Here is a 15,403-nt window from a genome sequence, read left to right as displayed (position 1 = left end):
GCAGTACAAAAATCCGTTCGACACCAAAGTAAAGCGTCAGTTTTGTATCTCCACCATCATTGTTCATAGGCCATAATCACAGCTTCTCCAATCATTCTTCCAAAGGCCAATCATAATGGAGGTCCAATGCGTCATCAAAAATAAAGGCTTACAGCATTGTTACAGAACCACCCCGCAATACTCTACAGCTTGTCACACTAGTATATGATTTGGCTGTTCCAAGTTTCTGTGGTAGTATAGGGCCTTTTTCAGGTTATCATCCAATTCACAGTCGGATGTCCATCATACAAACGCGATCTGCTACCTTAAAAGTATGGACAATAGGACGTGGGTAAGTAATGAAGGTCGCGTCTCATTTGTTGATGTTTACAACGGAAAAAAAAGGACACCACGTCATTGATGCCACTGGCGGACAAATAAATCGACACGGCAGGAGTAACAAAAAAGCTTAAATGACGCTTGGCGAACTACAGCAACACTCGAGCCCAGCGCCACAGCAGCGAGTTGGCCTGGGCCAACGAGCGATTGACAAATCATTAAAATGGTCTAATATTGGCAAAGAGTCAGATCCGTGATCTGCAAAGTTGGCGGACACGAAATAGATAGTGCTTTCTATTTTTACATCACGGTAAATTTGCTTTGGTCGGGCCACTAGTGGGTGGGTGGACGGCAAACACGTCATGGATCTCAAAATGACCGCTTTAAAATGAATTAGGATTGTCCCGTTTTCCAGCCACCCATTCATACCGTCTTCAAGTCTGGAGGACTCTTTACTTCTGGTTAGGTTCCAGTTAGGTTTGTTTTTTTAATTTACAGTTTTGCTGAGATACCATATTCACTCAGTCGGCCGCCCTCCACAAAGGACGGTGGTTGGACACCTTACGGATTGACCAATCATGTACGAGATCAGTCAGCCCAAGCGCTATCTGAGACATTAGTGCTCGGAGATGGAAATGTACCAAAAGTCTTCCCGGTCACCGTAGGATTAGGGAGTGAATATCATCAAAAAAGTACGGCAAAGAAAAGCATAAGTGACCATTTTGAAAGTGAAAAAGATAATGCAGTGGTGATCATGGGAATGAAGGGAAAAACAACAACAACAACAAGAACAAAAAAGCTGGGCCAAAAAAAAAGAGGGGCATAGGAGAAGAAAAGGAAGGTCTCACCACGTCCACCCGATTAGGTAAACCCATTGTCCCCTTGAACCGGAGAATTCTTTTCCGGGAAAAAAAGGTCTACTTCAAAATTTTGACACGTCCCCAACATAGAATTAAAAAAAAAAGTCATCTAAAAAAAGGTATAAAAGAACGCAGAGTCTAGAAAATGAATTGCAGAACTTCTTATTTTTGTACTTTAAGCCGTTTCATTACGCTGCCCTGAATCGTATCCAACTTAATTGAACAAAAAAGAAGAAAAGTACAGTTGCTATCATGAGTCAAACAAACACAATGATCGAAGGAGGTAATCGTGCCCAACGACGAGCGCAAATGCGTGAAGAGAAGAAGGCCATGAAGAAGATCATGAAGAAAGCCGCTAGTATGGGTGTTCCCGTGGATCAGCTGCAGAAACAGGAACTGAAAACGCCTTCATCACTCCCACCGCCAGATCAGCCTACTTTAGTCTCTGCAGGTTATGAAAGTACGACTCCCATCGAGGTTCGCGATGCACCCTCACCTGCTTTGAGTGTCTCCGCGAGCACCGCAACTACATCTACCGATGCAACATCCGATGATACGGAGAATGACCGCGATGAAAAAGAACAAACCGAATCCGTCGCTTCGCAACCAATCAATACCAAGGTACCCGCGCTGCAAGCCACTCCAGATCAAGCGGGGTCTGAACCTCGGGATTTGTCCATGCCTTCCGAAAATCATACCGAAATCAGCGCGTCCGCACAAGATCCAGCGTCGATTCCCAAGGAAACCGAAAATAAAGAGACTGCCGAGACGGCCGCAACAACTGTTGAAAACGAAACTACCAGTGTTGCACCCGAGTCAATGGAACCGGTGAACCAGGACGTACCACCCGCCACCACGGAACCGGAACAATCTAAACCTTCCGGTACAACGACACAGAGTTCTGACACGACTGACCATGAAACAGGAGCCAAAGTGTCTGTGATGAAAAAGGAAGTACCGAAGAGAACTAAATCCATGTCACTCAAATCATTGAATCTTTTCAAACGAAAGGAAAAGGTAAGCAACAGGATGATATAAAAAAGAAGGTCCGATTAGTTCATTGACGATTTTATCTTTAGTCAAACGAGGAAAAGGAGAAAACGTCCAAGCGATGGCAGTTTTGGAAGAAAACTAAGAATGAAGCATCTTCATGAAAACATCCCTCTAGATCATTTTGTACATTCCTATGTCTACACTTTATAATAATCCTTCCATTGACTCTATAGCATAATACATTACGCTTGAAACGCAAATACATTTATGACGATCCTTGCCGCTGATCTCATTTAGAAAGCAATAAAAGATATGCTGAAACCACTAATTAACGATACTTCTCTACGTTTCATCTCAATCAACCCATATTATGAAACTGTGGGATCAAAAAAGGAATTTTCCACCAGTCGCAGCGATATTTTTATCAAAACAGCCATTCATTAAGCGTGATACAGAGAAGCATGTAACATGGCGTTTTCAGAAACAAAGTCCATAGCGCTGCAAAGAAAGGAAACAGAAGATGACTGCTTCTTAAGAAGCAAGTTCAAGAAACTCGAGTGATAAGGTGCTGGACATTTAACAGGACGATCGGTCGATCTGCTACCGCAATGTATGTGTGCTGAGTCATGATAGAATAGATACGAAGATAGGATGCTGATAGACATTTCAAGGTTGATAAGATGCCGTCATGAAATTGAATGGATGATCTTTACTGAAAATGGACACCACAGCCAACAACTTGATTTCGTTCCCGAGAGTGTGATTGCATATTCAATTCCTAGTTGCCCAATTCATAAAAAGAAATGATAATGTCAGTTAAGCTCATTAAAAATGGCATTCAAGATTGGCTGGCCGGAAACTGTATAAAAATCCCAGTGTATCTGGTGTACTGCCCGGCGTCTCTACGCGGAAGGCTGACATGTTGGACAAACAGCCTGGATCGCATCATATCCATGCGGCGAAGCACACTGCCCCAGGTTGCCGGTATGTGTAGAGATTTCATCTTGCGCCAAGAGCCTTGTTGGACGACAGGACGTTGAAAAACGCTGTCTCCAGGCTGAACAAACATGCTACGGGAAAACAAGGATCTTTCTAGATCGGATTTGCCTATCCAAACCCAGATTGCCCAATTCATGAAGACAAAAGAGGGTGTTAGCTAAGCTCATTAAAGAAAGTCATCGAAGTTGACTTCCGAAAACATACCTGTCAAAAAGTGGCAATGCATCCAATGTAGGGCGCAGCGTCTTTGCGCAGAAGGCTGTATTTGATCGAATAACGCGATGATGACGCCATACCCACTGATTGTTGGATCGATGAGGCTGCCATCAGTAGGTGCGACCATGGCGCAGTAGGCTAACAAGGTATTTTCTGGTGGCATGATAGCGGATTTCTCGTTGCTACTTCAGGAAAGAACTGCTAAGCGATTCAATAAGGCGATTGCATTTTGCTGTAGTAACTTACTGAACGAAAAGTAGCTAATGTACTGCTCAGCTTTTCCAAGGAGATGATAAGCCTTGGACCAAATCACTTGTAACGTGTCATATCGACGCGGAGATGCAGAGTTGCAAGCTCGATGCTGTGTATGGGGGCTTTGTCTTGCGCTGAAAGGCATCGTAGAAAGAGTTAATGACCCTGAGCGATGCCGTTCATGACGGATGAAGATAGGGTAGAAAGGAGAAGAACAGTATAGTTTCTTTTTGTTGGCATAACAATGAAATTTAGTATTGTGTCTTGATCCCTTCCCTGATAATGCTGTTTACCAGTGACACATGGGAATAATCTGGGTTTTACGTGAAGACAAACATGGCCAAAGCTTGGACAGTACCTGCAACAACACTTTGCTGAACTATTTTGACATATAAAACAAGAGTGGGATTCGATATTGCCAGGCGTCTAAAAAAAAAAAGCCGAATGTCGATGTAATCTTACTACAGCTGTCTTTACTGAAGTGTATATTCGATGTAACTGACTGCTCTTGCAGCTGATAAGAGACTGGTGGCAAACTGAAAGATGTTTGCTGGCGATGACATGTCGGGCTCATATTGCAATATTGTCTCTTTGCAAGCTACGATTGGTTGCATCTCCTTACCTTTACCGTCACGAAAGGACTTCCCCTTTTTTTTCCTGCCGTCTCTTGGAAACCTTTGAATCAGCAAAGTTAAAATGAGTTGCTTTACTCAACATGAATATTACAAGTTTAACTTTAGACATGTATGCTTCGTTTAAAGGGACAGCGATGGTACTTGGCTTTTTTCTCTTTTTTTGGATGATGATGATTAAAAGTCGAGTCGAATTTTGGGGCAAATCACTTAGAAAAGCTTTTTTTAAATTCTCGTCGCCGAAGCGAATACTGGTCGGTGGGTCGACGATACACAAATAAGGGCTGCTAGTGAAGCTTCCACAAGCTCTTCTATATGATACTTCTGTATAGAAGGCCTGCAATTATCGGATAGACGTGGGTGCAAAAGCATGCCGACATCACGCTGTGCCACTTCAGTTACTTGCTGCCGAGGAATTTGAAGCCGATCCTTGAGCAAAGCGACTAACTCGTCTTGTCGAGAAACTAACTGGACCTGTGGAGCAACCAACTCGTTCTGTCGAGCAACTACTTCTGCAAGTGTACGAGCGATTGCTTGCAGGCACGTTGGAATAGAGTCAAGTTTGTTATGCTTATGTTTTCCAAAAGTAAAAGCGCTGGGGGCCTGAAAATCCCAAACGTGACATCACCGTGCCTTTGAAAGCTCGCTATGTTCTTGGCGAGTTTTCCAACCATTTGATATCCACTATGGTCGAATGCAGACAATTGCTCACTTCGTTAACCAATAGCCAAAATTTGCTTGACATAGGTTCGAGCGATATAAACAAAAATATGAATATCCTTTTACAAGAAGTTGCTACGTCTTTAAAACATTTCTGCCAAATCTCGTTCAGCTCCCTGAACTAGCACCCACTTTCTGTGATCCAAAAGATGGTCACCGAATAAAAATGCATCCAGATTATAGATACGAGACTTTCTTCACAAATAAAAGGACAACACATTGGGTAAAATGGAATGAGAAAGAAGAAAATGTTATCTTACTGCCATAAATTTGCAGTGGTCTTCAGAAAACAAGATGTAGGTGGACCCCATTTGGTTGGCATGCCTGATTAATTATTGCTGCCATTTGATATAATAATGCGATCAGGTTTTTTCTAAGGCAACGGGTTAGCTATATTTCCAATAGCAAAAATAATCTATTTGATTGAGAATAAAGCAAAGGTGCGCAAATTATGCTCAGTGATTATATGTGAGCTGTTTGTGAAAGACTCGTCAGATAATAGCTATGTACGAGAATCTAGATCATCTATCTCGCCATAACACAAAAAATCGAGCTGAACAAACATGTTGCCTGTGTCCTAATTTTCTGCATTAGGAAGACGCACGGTTCAAAACAAACTTTCAAAAGATCGTCAGATGACCCTTCGACCGGTGCTCCATAACAGGAAGACAGAATTTGACACGTTCGCTCTTACGTGAGCTTTTCTTTAAAATAAGAGTCCTCTTGATCCAATATTAGAGTTCGAGACCATAGTAGAAGAAAGGATGAGGGCAATATCCTTAATACAGGTTGTAGCATCTTTAAACAATTCGTCAGGCACCAATCCGTCCAGGGAGAGATGGAATCCGTTTGTAAGGACGGAGCGATATTGGTAAAGTCGATATCGATCTTGTGATCGCGTCGACAGTGGTTATGAAAGGTGGATGAATTAGTCCAATCGACAAAGGTAGCGATGCCATCGATGAAGTTGTCGTGGCGACGATGAATAGAGGATCTGATTGAGGTGTGGTTTCACAGATCCACGAGCACGCTCGCCGCCGTGGTAAGTGATACAGAAAGCTGGACCCAAGTTACAACCCGGTAGGAATGGCGCATGAAATCGTACGAGTCAATGCTGCGTTTTCTGATAGCAGAAAGTATTTCCTTCCAAAAACTTATTCATCAAAGGCGGAAAACCAGTCGAAAGGACTACCAAGTAGGCCTGCCATCTAAACCGGTAGCACATTCATTCCACCAGTGAATGGTTTTCCCCCATTTCCTCGCCATACTATGTATATCCCTAGGAACAAAACACCGGCTGAATATTAAGACCACTCGCAACTTTCAGCCCATCTCATTCAAAAGAAACCAGCCATTCCTGTGCTGAAGCTCAAGCAACATTTGAATCCCAGTCTAATGTGCAAAAGATTGCGACCTGAGGGTACCCATGGTTAGCGGGATCACTCCATCTTGCGCAGCTTGCAACTAGGCTCAAAAAGTTATCAAACATTCGAGAACTTCCGCATGCCTCTTCAGTAACTGAAAGCAACGCAAGCCACTTTTTAATTTTCTTAAAGTACAGTTCGGTTGGACAGAGCATTGTTAATGAAGGTTACACGATACTACATTGAAATAAAATGTAGCCTCCAATAAATTAGGTTTCAAACATCCAATTGCCTAAAAGCATGATGCTGTCATTGCTTGAAACATGGCATAGTAATGTTAAGCGAGCTTACAGTTGGATTCAGTAAAGAAAGATGATAAAAATAAGACAGGTAGGAGGTGGGGAGACGAGAAACCGGGAGGGCCTATTGCGTCTATCTTTTTTATTTTCTTTACATAGCTGCTGCTATTGCGGGGACTAGAAAAATAAAAATAAAAAAGTTTAATTGTCTGTGCAATCTTGTTGGTTGGCAAGGTGACACCATCTTGTATAATCGGAAAGGCAATAATTATCATCGTGGAGGATCAAGGCCCAACACTGGCGGATGATTTGACACGAAACGACACTCTTTATATGGTGCGCTTTCATGTGACATGTGGATGAACGAGGATGGAGAGTCAAGAGAACCACGCATGCATTTTTTTTCTAATCTACACTTTGTTTGGATGGGCTATTTTTCATCTTTCTATTTTGCTTATTTTGCTTATTTTAACTCTTTTTATTTTATTTTATATTTCGCTCTTCTGTTGTTTGATATTCAAAATTCTGGACAAGATTCGATCTTTTTTTGTTATCGATCCTCCACTCATTCCTTTCATTTCATACATAATTGACTTGAGATCTGCTTATTGCTTACATTCGTTTTGTAGTCGACTTGCTGCATACGGTTTCATCATCACCCCCTGGACTCCTTTTCACCACCACGCTTTCTATTCAACGTTCTACCTCTCTTCCTTTTTTTTCTCGCTTATCAATTTTTCCTTTTCTCTCTTTCTCTCTCTTTTTTTATCTTGTATCTATTCCACCTGATTTTCCACTTGGATTGATTGTGTACTAAATATCTCCTTACTTTGTCTTTTTTTTTTCTTTTTGGAAACTTCAAGACACACCTTTATTGTTTTTTTTTTATCTTGTTCGTTCCTTTTAATCATTAAGTCAAAGGATCGCCACACGAATTTTGACCCTATTTCTCTTTCACTCTTAATGACCGTTTCATCATCCATATAAACATGGCGCACGGGACAACAACAACAGCAACGACCATCGTCACTCACAGTAGCACATCCACTACTACCACCTCATCAACCGCCCCATCCAATACCACCGCCGTTCAAGTCGGTAGGTCATTGTTCCATCTCCACACTTTTTTTTTTATCAAAAAGTGATTCGCATTATTAACCGATTCGATGTTGTGTTCTTATTATTTTATGGACGATCTTTCATTATGATGCGGTTGATCTGAATATCATCATTGTTTCGCAAATCCACTTATCCTGCTGGAAAACTTTATATTATCCTTACGAATGTCAACCTTTACATGATCAACAAATAGCTCTTCGCGTCCGGCCTCTGACACAACAAGATCGACTACAACCACGATTTTCTCAATCGACCAATTCTGATGTGTTAAAAACATTTAACAATACCATCACCATTGTGCCCCATCAAAAGTCGTTTACATTCGATTACATGTTCGACACAGAGAGTACCCAAGAACAAGTATTTCTGGGTGTCGCCTCCGGCCTCGTGGATCGGTTTCTCGATGGTAGGTTATTTTTCCCATTCCAAAACCCACCACGCTCTTTTCCGTGTTATCAAATCTCATCTTTGACCCTTTTTCACGTTGATCCCAGGTTACAACGTTACCATCTTGGCTTATGTGAGTAGTGCTCGATTTAATTTAAAGCCAACCCTAAATTGACCTCCCCAATTTATTTTTTTTGGTCTCTCCTCCTATCACACCTACACCACCCACAGGGCCAAACCTCATCTGGCAAAACTTATTCCATGGGGACTGCTATGGATTGCGAACGGCATCCGGATCCCGAACAAGAAGGTAAACTACAAACGCACTTGCCAAAAGATAACAAAAAAAAAAGAAACAAACAAACAAATACATTACATAAACTTGGTGCATCGGCGACGTTGATGGATGCGCGTTGTTTACTATTTGTTAATGCTTTTTATTTTTATGTTTATTCGCGTCGGACCTTAAACTTGCATCTAACTTTGTTATGTTTAGGTATCATTCCACGCGCCATGACCGCTTTATTCCAACGGCTTCAGAAAAATCAACCCACACCCACTTCACCTTGCACATCCCAATCTTCCACACGACGTCCTTCGGCCAACAGTCTTCCTCTCACCTCGGGTTTACGTGCGCCGCGACGCACCACGTCATTGGCCAAATTAAGACCAACGTCCATGGTGACGCCAGTAAGGCGGCCATCCGGATTAAACCCTCCTGAGAAAAATGACAATAGCAAAGCACCGCGTTACACCGTTCACGTCTCCTTTGTCGAGATCTATAATGAAGAACTCATTGACCTGCTTAATCCTGCACCACCATCGGAACGACCAGCCGTTACTATCAGAGAAGATACAAAGGGTCACATCTATTGGACAGGCGTTAAGGAGGTAGCTGTGGGAACCACCGAAGATGTCTTGAGGTACAGATTTCATGCATGCAGCTGGGTGAACTTTGTTCAGAAAAAGAAAAAAAAATTAAGGGCAAGATGTTCATTTACTTTTTTTTTTCTAGATACCTGCAAATGGGAACTCAGAACCGAGCCACAGGGTCAACTGACATGAATGCCAAATCTTCGCGATCACACGCTATTTTTTCCGTCACCCTGAAGCAGGAGAAGTGGGTACCTGCCAGCGAAGCCAAATCCCAACGTCGACGCGAAACCAGTCCCAGTCCGGCCTCGTCTCGTTCGTCCATGGCTAGTTTCCCCATGAGTCGCCGCGCCAGTACACTCAATGTAAAAGCCATGGTCGGTCAAATGGAGAAACAGAACCATGGGCCTAAACCCACTGGTGCCGCCGCTGCCGATGAAGAGGACGGTGAATGGATGGTGCTGAGTTCCAAGTTCCACTTTGTGGATTTGGCGGGATCCGAGCGATTAAAGCGAACCGCCGCTGAAGGTGATCGCCGAAAGGAAGGCATCAATATTAATGCAGGCCTGTTAGCCTTGGGTAACGTGATTTCTGCATTATCCGATCCCTGCAAACGCTCCACCCATGTTCCTTACCGCGATTCCAAACTCACCCGGTTGCTTCAAGACTCACTGGGTGGCAACGCCACCACCCTCATGATCGCATGTGTCAGTCCTGCCGAAATCAATTTGACTGAAACTGTTAATACCATCAAATACGCTCATCGAGCACGCAGTATCAAGAACAAGACGGAACGAAACGAAGCCGAAGAATGGATGACCAATGATAACGCTGATTACTTGCGAGGCTTGATCGCCAAACTGAAAGCCGAAGTTCGCACCCTCAAAGCCCACGGACCGCCAACGTCGCCCAAGCAACCACTGACTCATTTCGTTCATCATACCGATGTATCGCCTTCGTCGTCCTTGTCCGACCACGATCACCCTCAAATCAGCACCTGTCCGTCCTCTTCAGCCACGACCACCATTACTGTGCCTGACATGGAATTTGATAATAATCAAGCCTTGGTAGCAGACTTGCGTCGCCAAATTGAAGAACTGCACAACGAGGTCACTGTCACGCGCGAACGCAATCAACTGGTGGAAACCGAATTGCGCCAGAGTCGGCAACAAGCCAACGTGAAATCGCCCCTCGCCAATAAACGCCACGCAAGACAGACAAGTCCACGATCATCAAAAACAGATTCTGGGCTATCCAATGTCGACTTTCAACATTTGGTGGAACCGGTCATTGAAGAGTACGAAAAATCCATTTCGGGACTCGAGTCACAGTTGGCCATGGCCCGCGCCGCTTTGGCTCACTCGGATCATGCGTTGGCAGCTCAAGAAGCTAAAATCGCCGAATACGAAACCATGCACGAAATCGAGAGTCGCAACTTGGCCGAACTAAGACACCACTTAGCCCAACTGACCGAACAGGGACACACCAACGAAGCCCACATTGCTGAATTGGAAGCCAAACTAGCCCAAGCTCAGGTTGACCAACCCAACAAAAACCAAAACAGCGATACGGCATCCGAGGCATCAACGCAAACACTGGAAAGCCAAATCGCGGAAAAGACGGCCCAAGTGGATGAGCTGCAACACAGATTGGCCGATGTCGAGACCATGCATCGTGAATTGGCCGAGTTGCGGGACACCCAGGCACACGAAATTGAGCGACTGCATCAGACCGTCGAGAATGCCAAACAGGAACTGGAGCAGCAAAAGAAGCTTCATGAGGAAGAACAGGCGACCTCTCTGTCCACCATTGAACAGTTGCAAGCCACTATCGATGGATTAACGGCCGATAAAGAGTCTATGAAGGAAGCGTTGGCCGAGGCACAAATGAGTGCCCAAGATTTGCGAAAACACATGTGGGAACAAGAACAGGGCACCCAGCTCACACTGCGGTTGCGATTGGAAGAACTGGAAAGAGTCAAGCTGGATCTGCATGCGCTGCGTTTGGTAGAAGAGAAGCAAGACCGCATCATTGTTGGCTTGGAGTTGAAATTGGAAGAAATGGAACGAATGACGTTGGGTTTAAAGGAACAGCTGGCCGTCCGCGATCGTCAGATCACTCAATTGGAGCAAGAAAACACTGCAAAGACCGAATTTGCCCAAGAAATGCAAGTTCAAGTCTGCAATCTCTTGCGCCAAATCAATGGCATGGGATTGGAAAAGAAGGAATTGGAGATGTTGTTGAACATCGTCGATGGCCTTTTGCAAAAGCAAGAAACCGTTTCAGCCAAACATATGCAACTGATTGATGACTTGAAGCAAAAGTGTCTGCTCCGCGAAGAAGCGTACGAGGAACAGCAACGCATCACCGACCTTTTGGAAACGCAAAAGAAAGAACATACTGCCTCCCTTCAAGCCATGGAAGACCGTTCGTCCGACAACGACCAATTGACACAAGTGTTGGAGAGCGAGCTTGCCGACGCTAAAGCCACCTTGGAAGAACAAGCCGCTTTGGTGAAGCAGTTGCAGCAGCAAGACAAGCATCATCAAGCGGAACTGGAGCGATTAGCCCACCTGGATGACCATGTCAACCAGCTCGAAACGACGCTGACGAAAGTACAGCAAGACCACCAGAACGCTATTCAAGAGCTTGCGCAGAAACAAGACGAGATGAACAAGCTCCAGCGCAGTTGTGAGAAAGCGACCGAAAAGGTGGCACGGTTGGAAAAGACGATTGAAGAGATGGAAAAGACAATCGAGACCCACCGTGAACTGGTGGCGGCGAATGATGCTTCTGGCATGATTGTTGATTTGCAAGAGAAACTGAAAACGTTGCAGCATGCCAAGGAAGAGCAAGGAACCACATTGGAACGCCAGTTGGACCAATTGCATGAAGATCTGGAAACCAGCCAACGATCGAACCAAGACCAGGAACATGTAATTACGTCGTTGAAAGAAACGGTGGAGACGTTGAAGCAGCAGTTGGAAGAAGCCATTGCCAGTCATACTCAGAAATCCGGTCAGATCCAAATGTTACAAGAACAGTTGACGACGCGACGCCGAGTGTCCAGTTTCGAAGAGGCGAGAAAACGAACGTCGGATTCCGACAAGAGTCGCGAAAGCAGTTCATGGAGTCACACGGAACGCAGTTCCATGAGCAGTACAAACGGTCAAGATTTGTTACGACGAATTGAGGAGCAGGAAGCGCAAATCCGGGAAAAAGACGAAAACTTGACCCGGCTGACCAAAGCGGTGTCGGATCTGGAAGAGAAACGCAAAAGTCGCGCGAGTCAAATGGACAGGGACGAATTCAAGCATGCGTTGGCGAAGAAATTGCAAGATCCTCAAGGACAGCAGGAGCTGATTGATAAGATTGCTCAGTTGACCGAGGATAATTCGCAGTTGGTAATGCATGTGGATGATTTGGAAGCGCAACTTGTGCTGCAACGAAGCCAACTGACGCTGGAAACCAAAAACTTGGAACTGGAAGTGATGAAACTGACGGCGGCTAATGATCGTTTGGAGAAGGAAATGGAGCAGGTCATGCCACGTAGCAGCCATTCCCACGTCGTAAGCCGGGAATCGTCCAACTACACTTCGCCACCACAGACTCCGCGCGTCGTATCGCCTTCCAACAGCAGTTTGCACTACAAACTTCAACGCGACATGTCGTCTACCAGCCTGAAATTGCAAAAATCCAGCTCGTATCGATCCATGACGTTACCCGAGGACGATGAAGCCAGCAAACGGGTTTCTTCCAGCTCAATGCGATCCGAACTCACACCTCGGCCCAACTCCAGTTTACGGAATCGATCGGTGACACCTGTAGCGAACCTTCCTCCACCGTCGGCGCCACCTTCCAACCCTCTTCCTCCCATTCCCACCCCTCTACCGCCGATCCCTGTTTCTCCAAGCAGTTTACCCGGCTCACCATCGGTTGGTCCTACACGGTCGGTCTCATCACCATTACTGCAGCGCCAGAACTCGAGCTCCACTAGTTTCAGCGATGCTCTGATGAACAATACATTGACGTCGGAGCAGTACGACAAGATTGTGCGTTCCTTACAGCGTAAAGCGCAAGTCGCGGAAAACGATGTGCGTGCACATCAGGAAGTGATTAGCAAGTTGGAAACGCAACTGTCGCGGTCTGAAAGCTCGGTGCGCGATGTGAAGAAGCAACTGGACGTGCTGAATCGCGAAAAGCAAGCGTGCAATTTGGAAATCCAGAACCTGCGTGCCCAAGTAACGCAAATCCAGACTCAGCAAAAGGCTACCACCGAACAAGCCGAAGAAGAACGTCGAGAACTAGAAGAATTACTAGAGAAAGAAAAGAAGCTGAAAGAAAAAGCCGAAAAGGCGCGTCACATCCTCGAAAGTCGTATGGAAGAACTAATGAACAAGAAGAACAAGTTTATGTGCTTCTAAATCCAAAATAAGGAGCTTTCTTTTTCTTCATCTCTTTTTGCATTTACCAATCATACACCCTCTCCGTACATTCATTTTTTATTATTATCTCTTTTAGCTATCATACATCGCTTTACGACCACGCCATTCCTTTCTTTCTCTTCCCTTGTACAGATGATTAATCTTTATCGTATTTCTTACCCCCCTTTTTTCTCTCGATATATCCTCTACTAATGATTGATACACATTTGCTTTTTTGTTTATTTTCCTTTCACCGCTGGGTTTCAGTTTTGATGATTGACCCATTTGAAATAGTCATGGAAACTATAATATCATACCACTTGCTTTTTTATGTTGTATAGAGTAAAATGTGTGACACTTTTTTCTTCTTCATTGCACGTTATGTGAGGATCATGGTTCTCTATAATTATTTTTTTTCATTTTGTTTATTGGATGATTTGTGCCTCAGATATTTAGCGTGTTCTTGTGGATCTATCACCAATGCTGTAAGCCCGTTGCCGTTCCGGATCAGAATAAGAGGACGGACTGCCACTGATGGTGCTAAATTGGAACTGGGATCCACGTGGACTGGTGGCCATGGCAATGCCGTTGGAGGAAGATGAAGTGGAAGCACGAGGCGTAGGTGAGTCAAAACTGTCCGTCCCGCGAGTCATGGCGACGGTGGTGAGACTGGGATGCACACCGCTCATTAAAGAAGATGGGTATGGACGAGCCGAGGCATTGTATTTTAAAGAATGTGATAGGGAGAAGGAAGAATCATCGTTCAATGGCATTTGTGAAAGTGCTACAGAAAAAATCTTAGAAAACTATGCACACTGTACCTAGCCATATGGCATTCAAAGTGAATTACCTTTTAAATAATCTTGCACAGCACTGCTGTAAGCATAATCATAAGCTGTAAACCGTGCATCGTTTTGTAAATCGACATTGCAGCCTTGAGACTATGAAATTATCAATCATCAATAAGGGTCGGTAAGCGATTATCTTGCCTAATCAAAGCATTTACCACGAGTAACTCCATCACGGTGGTGTGACCCCAAGCCGAAGCATGATGTAAAGCCGAGTTGCCTTCATTATCCACATGGTCAATGTCGGCGGATATAGATAGCAGGTACTATCCATAGATTTCGATTAAACTTTTTTTGCAACGAGTGACATAAAAAATTTAAAAGTCGACTGGAATTAAAGGACTTACGTTGACAAGATTGGCATTGCCATTTTCCGCTGCATATAATAAAGCGGTCCACCCATTTTTGCTAATGGCATGGATACACTCGGGGTATCGTATCACGTAGTTGTAAAATATCTTGCACCATATGAGCAATCGCCGAGGAACTTTTCAGGATGTTGGTGACACCTACCTCTTCGTGATTATGCATGGCGGCAATCATGAGCACGGTAATGCCTTCATTATCCTTGCGCGAAAAAGAAGTCGGTCAAATCAATTATCTAGCAAGACAAGCATGTTGTGTGGATGGTTCTTTACCACGGATATCACTTCTTCCTCGTGGCCCATTTCCAGCAGGAATTCTACCAGTTCGAGGTGACCATGTTGAGCTGCATACATGAGGGTAGTACTGGCAAAGACGAGCATAGCTAGTGAGCTGACTTGAGGCAATAACAGAGCAAAAAAAGAGTGGTAATACTTACTAGCCGTTATCAGGATCAGGATTTTGAATGTTGGCCACTTGTGTAATGAGTCGTTTGACAGCGGCCATGTTACCATCTGTCAGACAATGGACCATCAACGAAAAAAACGTGATGAGCATGCGACTTTGTGCAGTGGAAGGGGTTCTTTTAGGTACCTTTGGCAGCCTGACGTAATCGAACTGCCGCACTTTCTCGCACTGTGGCGGCCCTGGATAAATCAAAAAAGGTTCGGTGGGCTAATCGGTTTCTGGGTGCTATATTCATGCTTGTAGGATACGAGAATCATGAAAATACAGA

At 44.4% G+C, this 15,403-nt stretch overlaps 3 protein-coding genes across 3 annotated transcripts; 2 read left to right on the top strand and 1 right to left on the bottom strand.

The window, feature by feature from the left end:
* The first annotated feature begins 1,348 nt into the window (after positions 1-1,348).
* BYT42DRAFT_604022 (uncharacterized protein) lies at positions 1,349-2,496 on the top strand. Its single transcript, XM_051571086.1, has 2 exons — positions 1,349-2,195; positions 2,258-2,496. Exons 1-2 carry the CDS (start codon positions 1,431-1,433, stop codon positions 2,330-2,332), a joined length of 840 nt encoding a protein of 279 aa, XP_051424242.1. The 5' UTR covers positions 1,349-1,430; the 3' UTR covers positions 2,333-2,496.
* A 4,988-nt stretch (positions 2,497-7,484) lies between these two features.
* On the top strand, positions 7,485-13,810 carry BYT42DRAFT_564774 (uncharacterized protein). The gene is made up of 6 exons (XM_051567785.1): positions 7,485-7,751; positions 7,966-8,178; positions 8,267-8,292; positions 8,391-8,469; positions 8,656-9,082; positions 9,175-13,810. Exons 1-6 carry the CDS (start codon positions 7,643-7,645, stop codon positions 13,454-13,456), a joined length of 5,136 nt encoding a protein of 1,711 aa, XP_051424241.1. The 5' UTR covers positions 7,485-7,642; the 3' UTR covers positions 13,457-13,810.
* Positions 13,811-14,150: 340 nt separating this feature from the next.
* Positions 14,151-15,402, bottom strand: BYT42DRAFT_287054 (ankyrin repeat-containing domain protein). Its single transcript, XM_051562866.1, has 8 exons — positions 15,262-15,402; positions 15,107-15,182; positions 14,943-15,033; positions 14,818-14,871; positions 14,652-14,762; positions 14,463-14,570; positions 14,307-14,351; positions 14,151-14,240 (listed from the first exon to the last, which is right to left on the bottom strand). Exons 1-7 carry the CDS (start codon positions 15,368-15,370, stop codon positions 14,310-14,312), a joined length of 591 nt encoding a protein of 196 aa, XP_051424240.1. The 5' UTR covers positions 15,371-15,402; the 3' UTR covers positions 14,151-14,240; positions 14,307-14,309.
* Position 15,403: the final 1 nt, after the last annotated feature.

This window comes from Radiomyces spectabilis, assembly GCF_025331425.1.
Source record: "Radiomyces spectabilis strain NRRL 2753 chromosome Unknown BYT42scaffold_5, whole genome shotgun sequence".
NCBI lineage: Eukaryota > Fungi > Mucoromycota > Mucoromycetes > Mucorales > Radiomycetaceae > Radiomyces > Radiomyces spectabilis.
Note: the sequence above shows the minus strand (reverse complement) of the source record. Positions and strands in the feature narration are given on the sequence as shown.

Coding starts and splice junctions, on each gene's coding strand:
- BYT42DRAFT_604022 (XM_051571086.1), top strand. CDS start 1,431: ATGAGTCAAACAAACACAATGATCGAAGGAGGTAATCGTGCCCAACGA. Junction 2,196..2,257: donor TTTTCAAACGAAAGGAAAAG/GTAAGCAACAGG, acceptor TTTTATCTTTAG/TCAAACGAGGAAAAGGAGAA.
- BYT42DRAFT_564774 (XM_051567785.1), top strand. CDS start 7,643: ATGGCGCACGGGACAACAACAACAGCAACGACCATCGTCACTCACAGT. Junction 8,179..8,266: donor CGTGGATCGGTTTCTCGATG/GTAGGTTATTTT, acceptor CGTTGATCCCAG/GTTACAACGTTACCATCTTG. Junction 9,083..9,174: donor ACCACCGAAGATGTCTTGAG/GTACAGATTTCA, acceptor TTTTTTTTCTAG/ATACCTGCAAATGGGAACTC.
- BYT42DRAFT_287054 (XM_051562866.1), bottom strand. CDS start 15,370: ATGAATATAGCACCCAGAAACCGATTAGCCCACCGAACCTTTTTTGAT. Junction 14,571..14,651: donor GCAATGCCAATCTTGTCAAC/GTAAGTCCTTTA, acceptor ATCTATGGATAG/TACCTGCTATCTATATCCGC. Junction 14,352..14,462: donor CCGTGATGGAGTTACTCGTG/GTAAATGCTTTG, acceptor CACGGTTTACAG/CTTATGATTATGCTTACAGC.